A 14,282-nucleotide genomic window follows, 5' to 3' on the forward strand; every position below is an offset into this window, starting at 1 on the left:
TTAAAAAGAGAGCACCTAAATGAGCACAGTGTAAGTTATATCTGACGTTTTAGAAGAATTTACTTCACATACCCAGGTACATAGAAAGACAGCGAGACAGACAAAGAAGAAAATAATATATACTATAATTAGTTTACTCATATGTTTACTCATATGAGTAAAGAATTGGTGGCTGTCCAAAGTGTTGACAGGGAATGTCATATTTTAAACTTTGCCCTTAACATTGGTTATCATTTATCCTTTCTCTCATGTGCACCTATAGCCTAAGAAAAGAATGATCTAGAAAGGGGAAAGGGGGAAAGGATATTATTACTTTGAGACCCACTGTAATTTTTAAAGTTTTCTGTCACAAGCAAAATAAAAAATGTGTAATTGTGTAATAACATCATTGGACAGGCCCCAGTAAATATCTTCCACAAGTAGAGAAGACAATGGAGATTATCACACTGCTCTTTTCTCCCAGACTAGATGTGGGATATAAACTTCAATAGGTGGATTTTATCACACACTCCCATGCCCAGGAAAAGAAAATCGCATTCTTTGCAAAGTGTGGGAGAAGCCTGGATTGGGTACAGGATGCCTACTGCCTGGGTGTGGGGGTGTGAAATAAAATCCGCCTATTGAATTTTACATCCCACATCTAGCACGGGAGGAAAGGACGGTGCGATAATCTCTTGTATCAACCAAATGGGGAACAGTGCAGTATTAAGCATTTCACTTCACTAAAGCTTTTTTAAAAGCAAGCTTGGCTTTGTTTAACCAATAATCTTGTTAGACAAACTGTAAATCACAGGTGTCGGTTGTCAAAGTGGTAAAGAATATAGGTGGCTGATATTTTTTTTAAAAAAACTTCTGAAGGCATTGCTTTTACACCAGCAGTTACACTCTGTGGAGATAGTGCAGGAAATACTAGATATCTTCTCTGTCAGGGCTGGGAATGCATGCACTTAAAAATGTTGTTGGATTGCAACTCCTATTGTCCCCCACCATTGGCTATGCTGGCTAGTGCTGGTGGGAGTGGTTAATCTAACATCTGGATGCTATACCTTCCCTGTATATAAAGAGTAGTATTCATTTGGTTTTCTTTGCTTTTTGTTTTCTTACACTAATAAACCAAGACCTTTTCATACATGACAAGTAAGTTGTCTTTTTTTAAAAAAAAATTAAATCTTTATGATTTAGGACGGCGCATAGCAAAATCAGAAGCAGCTAATTTGGTCCCCACTAAGAGTCCCTTCCAGCCTGTAGTTGTAGAAGGAGGCTGGACTGAAGAAACACAAGAAGAGAAGAAGCTCATGGAAATGATACAACACAGAGAGGTATGGACATGTATTTTGTGCTGTATTTTTAATGAGGAAAAAAATTCCACACATTCTATCAAAGAGAAATTGTATGATGAACCAAGATCTCATTGCAAGTGCAGGTACTATGTGCTAAGAAGCAAGATGCAAGAGGAAATCCATAATTTTTTATAGAAAGAGAAGACCAGGTAAGAGTAGAAGTGCCGTAGGGAGGGAAATTTACTGTTTTCTCTGACTTTCTTATGCAAACATTTTAGCTACTATGTTTCATTTCCCCTAAATCTCTGGATGGTTCCTAAAAGCTGCCTCTAGCTGTAATTTTGCCACCAAGCTATAGAGTTGGGTTAAATGTTTGTTTCTAAAGAGAAACCCTTCTTCAGTTAGTAACATGCATTCTGTTTTTAATATGTCATCACTATTGAAAAGCTGAACCTATACCCTATAAGAGTGAAATTCAGCAGCCATTCACACCCTTCCCACATCCACTAAATGCACTACAGTAACTGCCTCTACATGTATCTTCTTTAGTTTACAGAGCTATTCACCTTCTGTGGAAAAGAAATGCATGGCTGTGTATATGTGTGTGCCTTTATGGTGACCCCACAAATTTCATAAGGTTTTCTTGGCAAGGAATACTTATAGGTGGTTTTGCCATTTCGTCCCTCTGAAATGTAGCATTCAGTACTTGGTGTTCATTGGTGGTCTCCCATCCAAGTACTGACCAGAGCTTATCTGGCCTAGCTTCCAAGATTAGATGATCTAGTGTCTTTAGGGTATTTATGCCCTAAAGAAATACTCAGGACCCCTGGAAATAAATCCATGAAGACAGTGCCTTAACTTACTCTTTTTAAATGAAATCAACAGAAAGAGCTGTATATAATTCCAGTGTGGTACAAGGATTCTTCAGTTACTCACATGTTGCCTTTTGTTTTTGTTTTGCTGCCTACAATACAGCATTCACACATTGTACATTTTGAAATTATTATCTTTCACCAATAGACACATCTTTCAGAGCTTCAAGCATTACAGTTCAAAAGAAGCTCCCCAGTTTCTCCCAAACTACTTACCAAAGATCACAGAGGCCTCTACAAGCAGCCAGCAACCAAAAGAGTGTGGGCTTATGCAAACGGAAGTACAGCTGAGCAGGGAGCTCATGCCTGGGGGAAAACCATTACAGAGGTAAAGTAGAAAAATATTGTTTTATAAAATAATTTACTAATGATTGCAGTCCACCCATAGTTTACTAAATATTGGGATTATTTCTGTAGAGAAGGCCAGTGTCTTAAAAATACAATACAAGTACATTTCTTATTTAACCCAAACATTTGTTAATTCATTACAATTCATATTACTATATATACCCGACTGTAAGTCGACCTTATGTATAAGTTGAAAATAAATTTTGGGGCCAAAATTATGGCTTTTGATATGACCTGTGGATAAGTCGAGAATAAAACCTAAGTGTATGTAATAAAGGATATAACGTATGAAGCAAAGGAAAATAATGCCAAACACCTTACAAAATTCAAGCAGACATCATCGTGCTCACACTAAAGATTGGGTGAATGAGAGAATAGATGGGAATCAGTGCTTCCAGGACAGATTAAACTCTTGCCTTTCATCAGAGACTCGTTTCTTTTTTTTTTTTTTTTTCCCTTTGTAAGAGTTAGGGTATGGCACTTACATTGACCTTTGGACAAATGAATTTAGGTTTTGGGGGTAAATTTTTTTACTAAAACGTCTAGGCTTATACATGAGTATATACAGTACTTTTCACGCTCCCTCTTAGGAGCGTACTGCTCCCGAACTGAATTCTAATTTGGGCTGCATCCTTGTCTATTGCATGGCTTTTGTCTCCACATCTGCCAGTGGAGTACAAGCTGGCTTCAGCCCACGGCCCTTAATGCTTCGGCAGCCAATTTTCAAATTTGGAAAGCTCCCAGCTTTGAAAAATGGCCACCAAAGTGTGTTAAGAGTTGCAGGCAGCAGCCGGGCCATACTTGGATGGTGGATTTGGAAACAAAAGCCATGTGATAGGACCAGTATGCAGCCCAAATAATAGTTCAGGAGCTGTAAGTTGCTTTTTAAAGCTGTGCGATAAACTCCCTAGATTCAACCCTATATGTTGACCATCTCTGCCAGGCAAATTAATAACAGATAGTTTTTTGTGGGTTTTTGGGGCTATGTGGCCATGTTCTGGAATAATTTATTCCTGTTGTTTCACCTGCATCTGTAGCTGACATCCTCAGAGGCTATGCCAGCCATTAAAACCTTTGCCTTCACATAATAACAAATAACTCTCCATCCTACTGAGACAATAACTGAACACAGGAACTTCTGTTTGGGATACAAGTACAGTCCATATGGCCAAGAGGTCTTCTTTGTGTGTTTCCTTTGCTGCCATTTCTCAAGCAAGGTCAGGGAGAGTTAAGCCAAGCCACTGCTATTGCCCCACATACACATACACATACACACACAATGATGGAAGTGGTCATGATTTTTGGAGATTACTCACCAGGGCCTGCTTGACCCATGATTCTTCCCAGTAATCCTGAACCTCCTGACCTAGGAACCAATTTCCCATGAAGGCTCCAGTGAGCTGGATGGAAACTGAACCACAAAGCCTTTTAAATATTCAGGCAAGAATATTACCCCCAGCTGCCGGGAAAGATTTGTCTTCCCAGAGACATTAGACTAACAGGGATTATGTATCAACAAACATCAGTTTCCACTTTTTTCTCTTCTGCAAGTAAGCATAGACATGGGTCTCAAGCCAAACTCACTTAAGAGACATTGTCTAATGTGATACCCAAACAAGGTCACATTCTTCTGCCTTGTCCACCCTGAAAGGGTCCTCTTGGTTGTCTCCACCCTATATAAATTTCCCCCATAGGCTTTGCCTCTTATACTGAAAGTGTTCATGAAGCTACTTCTTGATACTCTCAAGAAGATTCCACTACATTTGTTGTCTTTAAAAGTGGTCTTCCTAGTAGCAGCCACATCATCCTAAGTGTTTCTGAGCTATTGGCCTTATCATTAAGGAACCACTTCTTCAGATATAACCAGGATTATATTTAGAGCTGTCTGGCTCCATCCTTCCTGCCTAAAATTCTTTCACTTTCAACATGTAAGAGAAGCACATCCTACCTTCTTTTCTGTCCAAATCATAGATTTGCTGAAAAACTGACTGAAAAACTGCTGAAAAACTGACAGAACACTAGAGATCTAAATTAATAGAACCAAAAGTCAATAGGAAGACATTGTTTGTCTCATTCTGCCAAATATCCACAGGCTGTAAAGTTTCCAAAAACACCCTGGCCAGGTTGATTAAAGTACATATATCTATGGCTTGTGACCTTGTTAAGGTCTCCTACTAGCCTATCTCTCAGTTCATTAAAGTAGAGTGGTGACCAAATCTGCTAAGGTTTCCCCACCACCAGAAAATCTTCAGTGCAACAGCATATGGATCATTCCTGCCTGATTAATCAAGTATTCCCTATATATTTTTCCAATGTATCTTGAGGAGTGAAGTGGAGTTGAAAAAAAATATAGGGAAATGTACATTGCTGTACATAAAAATAAAATAAAATAAATCTTCTATGGCATACAATCTACACAAATAATTAAATAATACATATTCATTCATGTTAACATTCAATAAAATAGGTCAGACAATAATTAAAAATAACATCAGATAACAACCATGCAGTGCCTGGGAACACTTCTCTGAACAGTATAGTTTTCAACTCAGTTTTGCAGCTGGTTAAAGAGGTGATGACCCATACTCGTGGGGGAACGAGGTTCCAGGAGTGAGGGGCAGCAAGTGAAAAGGGATGGATCTGGGGCAGGGCAGTGAAAATCCTAGGCTGGGACAGCAGACCTTGACTACCAGAATGGAGGGCATGAGTGGGCAGGTAAGGAGAAAGAAGCTTGGATAAATAAGGAGGGGTCAGCCGATGCTGGGCTTTAAAAGTTATAATAATAATTATTATTCTTTTAATGTTTTAGCTACTTGACAGCTGTACAATGCAGCTAAAAATGCCACAGCCTGCAAAGATACTGTATGCACCTGCTGGTGAGAGACTGCAAACGTGGGATGAAATAGAAAGAGACATGATTGTTTGCGTTTCCACTGGACAAGCCTTTATGAACAGAAAAGGTACTTTATATTCCAGATTCCAAAGGATCTTGTTGGACCTGTTAATAAATATATCAAATATTTAAATTCCATGTAGGATCTAAGGGATAAGGTGCCCCAAGGTGACAAAAAACCCTTCCCTGATTGTTCATCTTCAAGTCTGAATCCAGGTTGGTTCCTGGAAATGTGGTATTCAAAGCTATTACCATACTCTCCAGCACGTCACAGATGAAAACGAGGAAAACATGTGGCCAAGCGACATTAATGTGGCCAAGATGGCAAAAGTTATTGACAAAGATGAACACATAAGCTAGGAGAGGCCACAGTAACTTGCTTTTGCCTGATTCTGCTGGGAAGAGCAATGCTCTGCCTCTCCTCTCCTCTCTGCTAATTTTGTGCAAACAAAAGAGAAAAAGTGGGAGGAGGAAAGAGAAATGGGGACATTTTAAAGGCAGCTGAAACAGTAGGATGGCTGGCCTTTCGAGGGTGAAAAATGGAGCCACTTCACTTTTTAGAATTTGGGGTTCATCTTCATATGGCTCTTTGGTCCATGTGTCCTTTATGTTGTCATCTGTTTTATATAACTCTTCCGAGTATTGCATCCGTCTTTTTAAAATTTCTTCTTGGTCTTGAATTACAGTGGTACCCCGGGTTACGAAAATAATTCGTTCCGCCGCCGCGTTCGTAACCCGAAATCCTTCGTAAGCCGAAAAAGCCATAGGCGCTAATGGGGAAAAGCCGCGATTTCGTGCGAAATAGCGCCGAAAAGCACCAAAATTTTTTTCGTAACCCGAAATAACCTTCGTAACCTGGAACAGTTTTTTCCTATTGATTTTTTTCGTAACCCGGAAATTTCGTAAGGCGGTGCTTTCGTATCCCGGGGTACCACTGTATATTATTTTTATTGTCATACAGTGTTCCAGTTCTTGGTTTGAACTTTCCTTCGATTTCCTGAATCTTGTGGAATAGGTCTCTCATTCTTCCCTTTTTGATGCTGTCTTCTATTTTTCTGCATTAGTTGTTGTAGTAATTTTCTTTATTTTTATGCATTAGTCATTGTACTGTTGCGTTCATGGTTCTTAGTTTATTCTTAGCTCCTTTTTGTTTTGTTTCTCCTCTTTCCTTTATTACTTATAGCCTTTTATTTGTCATCCATGGTCTCTTAACTTTTTGTTTGTTGCAAGTGCCTGTCTGAGAGCTAATAGAGGAATATAAATTTGTGCATGGTGGGGAGAAAGTGGATTGTAAGATTTTTCTACCTCTGTCATAATACCCAGAACCCAGATTAATTCTTTAAAGATCAGTCCTGGAAGATTAAGGGCAGAATTCAAAAAGTGCAACTTCACATAATGGCTTGGGTAAACAGTGGAGCTCACTAGCACAAGATAATAATGGTGGCCAAAAGAGGAATATTTTTAAAACAGATTCATGAAATTAAAGGCCATGCCAGCAGTATGGCTCTATACCAGAAGCTGTAGAGCAGTGGTCCCAACTGTGCCCTTTAGCTCCCAGAAGCCTCAGCCATGTTGGCCAATAGTCTGGGATTCTGGGAGTTGAAGTCCAAAATCCCTTAAAGAGCAGAGTTTGGGGACCACTGCTGTAAAGCATAACTAGGAATTTGATATTGTGCCCATATCCTTCCTGTAGTTGCCACAGACATTGAGTTGCCAAATTCTGTCAACAGGGTGCTAAACTCAGTAGGACTTTGGTGTGTTCCAGCCAAGCTCATTGCCTGTTCCTATTTTGCATTTTGTAAGATGTTGTTGGGGATATCACTTTCTTTACTAGAATGTGTAAACTGTCATTTCAGCCATGAAGCATGAAGTGGAAATTAGAGCACTTTATGCCAGAATTCAGAAGCAGCAAGGTCCAGAATCTACCAACATTATTGTCTCACCATCAGAAAAAATTACCGAGAAGGTTAGATATTAAAGTGTTTTATTCCACAAAATATTATGTATTGTTACTACTGTAGTTTTGTAAAATGGATCACATTGCTCCAGACTCTACAGACACTATTTAGGACACATGGACATTCAACATGGCTACTTCAGAATAAGGCTTATCTAATGACTTGCAGTATTAGATGCACTCCCTAATGCTTCTGGTTATATTTCTGGTAACATCTGTTATACTAGAAATAATTACATCAGGAGATTTGGAGGTAAAATTAGCTGAGCCCTTTTGTACCCAGATTCCTTTTCAAGATGATTATGATTATGATGAGGCGGAGGAGGAGGAATTTTTAACCGCCTCTCCTCATGGATCCAGGCTGGGAACAACAACAGACCAACAAAAAGAAAGTGGCTTCATACACTTTAGAAATGTGATAAAATATGAACACCAGCTGCATGGATCTATTTTACAAAGCTTGTTCTATATTCTATAATTTTATTGGGATGGGGAACTTAATACATGTACAGCATTTGCTGGGTCCTTAGTAAGAGAACACCCATTGGCGCTCCCCATTAAATTTAAAATTGTCAGTACACCATTGCATCTCATGGTATATACCTTCTATGCTCATCAGGTACTCACAAGGTACATCTCTTTTCCACCAACTCCTGTGAACACTGTTTATATGCATTTCTCAGGAGTGTGTTCAGCATGTGCCAGTGCAGTTACTTTTTTGAACCAAGATTCAGTTTAATCACTTGTCATATGTGAGTAAATTCAGAAGGGGAAGAAATGCCCATTTGCACTGAGTATCACATTAATTCTCCCACTTACATTTTGTCATAGAAAGCCATAAATGTGACATAGCTGTTAGTAGTTACTGCAGGGAGTTCTGTGCTGAATCTGATTAAAATTTCCCTGATGCCATTTGTGGTGTGAGGGAGATCTCATTGGGAGAGATTCATAGCTAGGAACTTAGTTTCTAGAGCAGCTTTAAATATTTTTAAATAATTGGGTAGAAACTGTTTCTCCAGTCAAAGAAATGGAATCAAGGGGCAAAAACATTTAATTATTGCTGAATTTTTGAGGCCACTAGAGGAAGAGTTTATTTCAGCTTAGTAGGTTAATTTTTTAGAGAAGTGATTATACAAATAGAGACACTTTGGATTCAGTCTCCATGCCATGGATGACTAAATCCCATTACCTGTGCTAAAGTCTGAATTTCAATCATAACAGGTTCACAGTTAGTAGTGTGTGGTAGCTGAAAACAGAATAAGAGATCTTTGTCTGGAAAAGTATTGTTCCTCAATCGACTCAATAGCATTATTGTAATATATATAAAACATCTTCCCCCATAAGGCTGAATAATTTCTGAATTGTTTCATTTAATATGTGACCAATTTGATAATTAGAATTTGGCAACAACAGGAACAATTTCTAATATGATAAGACCCAGGAGTGATAACTGTTTCACACAACCATTTTAAAATGATAATGAGCTGGTAAAGCCATGCCTGATGACTAGTCATCTGAATGTTCTCATGCATATTGATATAAAAATATAAAGGAGTCCAATAGTACATTTGAGATTAACTGGGAAAAAGAAATTTCTAGCATAAGGTTTTGCAGATGCAGTTCTCTGCTACGAAAGCTTATGCTAGAAATGTGTTCTTCCAAGATAATCTCAAGCCTTTTTTAATGCTAAAACACACTAACACAGCCATTGCCACGAATACATATTGATGTTAGAGTCAACTGACTATGAAAATCTTCAAAATGTAGATTGAATCCAGCACATCACATGGATTCTTCATATGTTAGATTCTTATTGGCATTACTAACATATCTGTCCATTTCAAATATATATATATATATATACATACCTTGAGATATATATGTTTAGTTCAAGATTTCATGGACCTGTTGGTCCATGTTGGTCTATTGGATTTACCATCTCAGATAATATACTTCACCATGCATACAAGGACTAAAATTATTCCTGTATCCTTGAAAATATAGCTTAAAGTCAGTTCTGTCAAATCAATTCCACACAGGCTGTTACCATCAGCCAGATTTTTTTAAAAAAAAGTTTTTTGGACCTTGAGATTGTATGATAAAAATTTCATTCCACTGAGGTGTCTAAAATACTTCATTATGTCAATATCACTGTCTCTCAATTCTTTTAAATGAAGTTGGTAATTTTCAGTAATTGTACCTTTATCAATTTGAATCAGCTTTATGGGGGAAAACAAATCAGATTTTTCTCCCCCCTTCCCTATTTTTGATATCAGCAGGGATCCATTTTTTATCATTAAGCTGAAGTGCCACCAAACATCTATGATCCTGTCAGCTTTCTCTGAGAAATGTAATTTCTGCTGCTATGGAAACATTAAGGTGATGAAATGTAAATGAGCAGTGACAGACCACTGGCTACCCTATGTACAACATGTCCCCGAGAGAACTCCACATGTCTGTATATCTCATTGGGGGCTTTCCCTTAAAAAGTTTCCCTATCCATTATTAAAATGATGATTTAATAGCCCAAGAGAGTTTATTTGCAAAGTATTTTTATACTGAAAAAAAAAAACAACCACATCCAGTTTGTGACATAATCTCCTTTATTCTGTTCTTCCACCTTCTCTACCTTGCTATGGTCTCTCTCTTTGCTAGAAATTGATTGTTCAGAAGTATTAGTACCTTCTCCCTCCCTGTGTAATTCCGATTTAAAAATTCCTATTATATTTTATTAGTTCTGTTTAGCTATGTTTAGTTCCTCTCATCTCAGAGAAAGAGGACTTGGCCTTAACTAACAGCTTCACTAAGTAAGTTACTTTAGCTTCAAAGTCACATATAAGTGTCACAGACAAATAAGGAACACATGCATATACCTTGTATACAGTTGAACTCTGCACTCCTGCTGCAAAGACCTTTGATTTCCCATCACGATATCCTGTATGATATGCACCATACTGGAATAGGATCTCTGTACAGCCACTTTGAATTGTGCCCAGAAATGGAGCAGCAGCTAGTGGAGCTGTTGCAGCAAAGGAATAGTGTGCGCCTTCTAGCCAATTTCATCTAACAACCTGGCTGTAGTTTTTTGGGCAAACTGAAGTTTCTGACTAGCATTTTTCTTTTCTTTTTAATTTTTTTTACTTCAGTCATTCAATCCATCAATTTCAAACAAAAAAGAAATATTCAACTAATACAATTGAATCTGTCCATAACACATACATATTACCACACTCAGACCTTCTTTCACTCCCATTCTTTAACTTTCTTACTTTATCTTATCCTATTCTTCCCTTAATTCTCTCCCCATTCTCCCAACTTCATACTTTTTGCCTTGTACATTCTTAAACCCTACTCATCCCTTCCACACTTACTCCTACCTTCTACCACATATCTACATTCCTGACTAGCACTTTTCAAAGGCAGCTCCACATAGGGTGCATTACAGTAATCCAAACAGGATGCAACCAAGGCATGTACTATTGTGGCCAGATCTGACTTCTCCAGGAATGGGTGCAATTGATGCACTAGTTTTAACTGTGCAAAAGTGCTCCTGGTCACTGCTAGTACCTGGGTCTCCAGGTTCAGAACTAAATCCAGGAGTAAGCCCAAAACTGCAAACTTGTGTTTTCAGGGGGCGTATAACTTCATCTAACACAGGCTGAATCCCTATTCCCAGATCTTTCAGCTGACCAGGAGCACCTCTGTCTTTTCTGGATTAAGCTTCAATTTGTTTGCCCTTATCCAATCCAACCCATCACAGCTGCCAGGCACTGGTTTAGCATAGGAATAGCTTCTTTGGAATTAGGTGGAAAAGAGTGGTAGAGCTGGATATCACCAGCATACTGGTGACACCTTGCTCCAAAACTCTGGACAACCACTCCCAGAGGTTTCATGTAGATGTTAAACAGCATAGGAGATAACACTGAACCCTCAATGGCCAAGAAGTCGAGCAGGAATCCTTCAGAACCATCCTCTGAGAATGCCTCTCCAGGAAAGAACAGAGGTACTGTAGAACAGTACCTCCAAGCCCCATCCCAGAGAAGTGATTCAGAAGGATGCCATGATAGATGATGTTGAAAGCCACTGAGGAGTCCAGAAAAACCAACAGGGACACACTCCCCCTGTCCAGTTCCCTGTGTAGGTTTCAATCCACTTGTTCAGATGCACCAGAGCACACAATATCACAGGTCCTCATGAAAACATAGAAGAACTACTTATTTGAATTCTCCCCAGAATGCCTTAATATTTCATTATAATTCCAGTCTAAAATAAAATCTGAGATGGACTAGTCCACAATTATACAGTATACTGACAAATACAGAGGGGTGGATTTATCCTTCACAATATCTCTTTTCCAGGAAAAAAGTGAAAGCACAAACACTATCTGAAACATTATATCCCCCCGTACACAACTGCAAGGGTCCTACAGTCTACAGAGGAAGACTTTCTCCTGGTCCAGCCACCATCAGAAACTCTCTCAGTGAGGATATGAGAGAGAGAGAGCCTTCTCAGTGGCTGCTCCCACTCTCTGCAATGCCCTTCCAAAGGAGGCTAGGCTGGCCCCATCCTTGCTTTCCTTTTGCCAGCAGGCAGAGACATTTTTATTCAAGCAAGCTTTTAATATAGAATTGTGTCAGGGAGGCTTTAATATGGGGTGTGTGCTTTACTTATGTTTTTAATCTTTTGCATGTTTTATGTAATTTATACTGTTTTTACCTTTATGATTTTAATTGTTTTTAAACTTTTATCGTAAAGTTTTCAAATAATTTTATCTGTAAGCCACCTTGGGTCTCTTTCTGAGAAAAAGGTGGTACAGAAACAAACAAACGATACAAATGCCTATTGGTTATTTGGCCGTGTTACAACTAAGATAATCAACCAATCAACATATGAACCACAGTCAAAGAAGAGATTAACCACAGGAGGATTTCAACAGAGTACATAACATCAGGATACTTAAATATGTGAGATGCTAATTACATGGTAGATTCCTTATGGGTTTTATTTAGAGACTCTATCACACTACCACCTCAATACACTCCTACCATACCTTCTCCCCGACTCCTATGTAGTCCTTAGAGTGGAGAGATATGAGGCACAGATGTCCCTGTAGGGGCTGGCAGGTGAGCTCCAAAGTTGGATCTCCTCCTGAGCATCAGGACCTCTTTCTCTACCCTTGGCTCTGATATATCTCTTGAGATACCATTCCAGGAACCATAGGATTACACTATAAATTTTATTTCCCGATTAAGTTAAATATTGTCTTATAAACTTATGTCTGGAAGAAAATCTTTTAAAATGGAAATTTACTGTAGAATGTGAAATAGAATTGTTTGACCCATTGAAACTTTGACAGCATTGTGATTCCTGTGAAGATTTATTAAATGGAAGAATATTGCTAATAACATTTTTTCCAAATGTACAGGTCAGCATGAATAGCTCTCTTCTGGCTCTCACCTGCAGAAGTCATTCAGATTTCACTGATTAAGTAAGTAGTCCCTGAAGTAGAAACTACCAAGTCATTTTTATAGAACCTTGACCTAGGCACTCTGAAAGAGAAATCCAGTGGGGAGAAACAATCTGTGTTAGCAAGAGTGGCAGAACTTCATTCCTCCTTTTTTCTTAATTTTTAAAAGCATTTAATCTTCACTTTGTCCCAATGAGAGAGGTTAATCAATATATCCCCTTCAGAACTGAAATGTTTTCTGTATCTTGGGAGCATGGTAGAAAAATGGGAGTGGTCTGGATCTAGTGTATTCTCCCTTTCCTATGCTCCTAGAAACCTTCTTTTTGTCATTACAGTTGTTAGAGCACCAAGGGGAGCAGAGATTTCCACACACCAACAGCAATACACCTCTGGGCCAAGACCTCCTTCATGGCTTGTGAGGAAGAACTGCTATATCCAATGGCCCCTGAAGTGATCTCCTGGGCAATATGTAGCTGATGAGAAAAGAAATTTCAATGAATGTCACTAAATCATGAATGAATTTTCTTGTGACCTAGAAATATATTACTTTTCAATGAATATAACTAAAATATGATTTTCTTAGGACCCTGGGATATATTATTTTGACCACTGCAGAACGTTTTGAACAATTGATCCAACTTATTTTATCCTATAGATTCAAACCTATATATATTTCCTGAGCAGCAGGGGAACCAACATGCACAGATGACCAAAATCTCCAAATCATAAAAAAGGGAAATGGTCAAACAACCACTTTTGAATGTAGTATTCTCATAATCAGCCTTGTTCAGACTTGCAGGGAGGCTGCAGACTATTTAGTTACTTTCTATTCCTGGAAGCTTCACTCTTTGGGAGAAGGGAGTAGAAATGGGGTAGCCCAGAAAGTATGGGAGATGTTTGAGGGTCACAAACTAAGAGCTGGGGCTATATTGCCTACTCCTGTCTTAGGCAATGCCTTCTCTTGCATGTTACAATCTCTGCAGCCATCCTTTATTGTTCTCTCCATACAGCTAGTAAAGAATGAGCAGATGGACAGATGGAAGAGGTGTGGCTATTTCCTAGGGTTTTTTTTAGCACTTTTCCTGTAGAGATGCCCAGGCACGTGTGTTTTCCAGAGAGAGAGAGAGAGAGAGAGAGAGAGAGAGAGAGATGTATTTAGTATGCACTGCATAGTCCAACACAGACCCGGTCATGTTTACCCACTAAAACAGGCTATATTGATTCCACCCACTGGCTTTCCTTGGGATATCACTGGCAATCCTACACAGAGTTTGCAAAGGATGATGTTCTGAAATACACCATGGCTCAGTTAGGGACAACTGCAGCATGTCCATTCATTGTCAGAGTAACTTTCCAATCTGCTGTGTGGGTAACAATGCATAAAATAACTGCTTTATTTGAGCAACAACTCTAAATGGAGAATGACAGCTGTCACATACTGTCAAACATTGACTTCTACCACATG

General features: G+C 38.8%; 1 protein-coding gene across 1 annotated transcript in view; it reads left to right on the top strand.

Annotated features, from left to right (window-relative positions):
• Positions 1-13,911, top strand: part of DCDC1 (doublecortin domain containing 1) — a 368,535-nt gene extending 354,624 nt beyond the window's left edge. The window contains exons 36-41 of the mRNA XM_042459567.1: positions 1,183-1,319; positions 2,301-2,480; positions 5,310-5,460; positions 7,250-7,359; positions 12,776-12,838; positions 13,153-13,911. Of these exons, the coding sequence (XP_042315501.1) occupies positions 1,183-1,319; positions 2,301-2,480; positions 5,310-5,460; positions 7,250-7,359; positions 12,776-12,838 (641 nt within the window). The 3' untranslated portion in view covers positions 13,153-13,911. The remainder of the gene's footprint in view (positions 1-1,182; positions 1,320-2,300; positions 2,481-5,309; positions 5,461-7,249; positions 7,360-12,775; positions 12,839-13,152) is intronic.
• The last annotated feature ends 371 nt before the right edge of the window (positions 13,912-14,282 follow it).

Source organism: Sceloporus undulatus, chromosome 1 (assembly GCF_019175285.1).
Source record: "Sceloporus undulatus isolate JIND9_A2432 ecotype Alabama chromosome 1, SceUnd_v1.1, whole genome shotgun sequence".
Lineage (NCBI taxonomy): Eukaryota > Metazoa > Chordata > Lepidosauria > Squamata > Phrynosomatidae > Sceloporus > Sceloporus undulatus.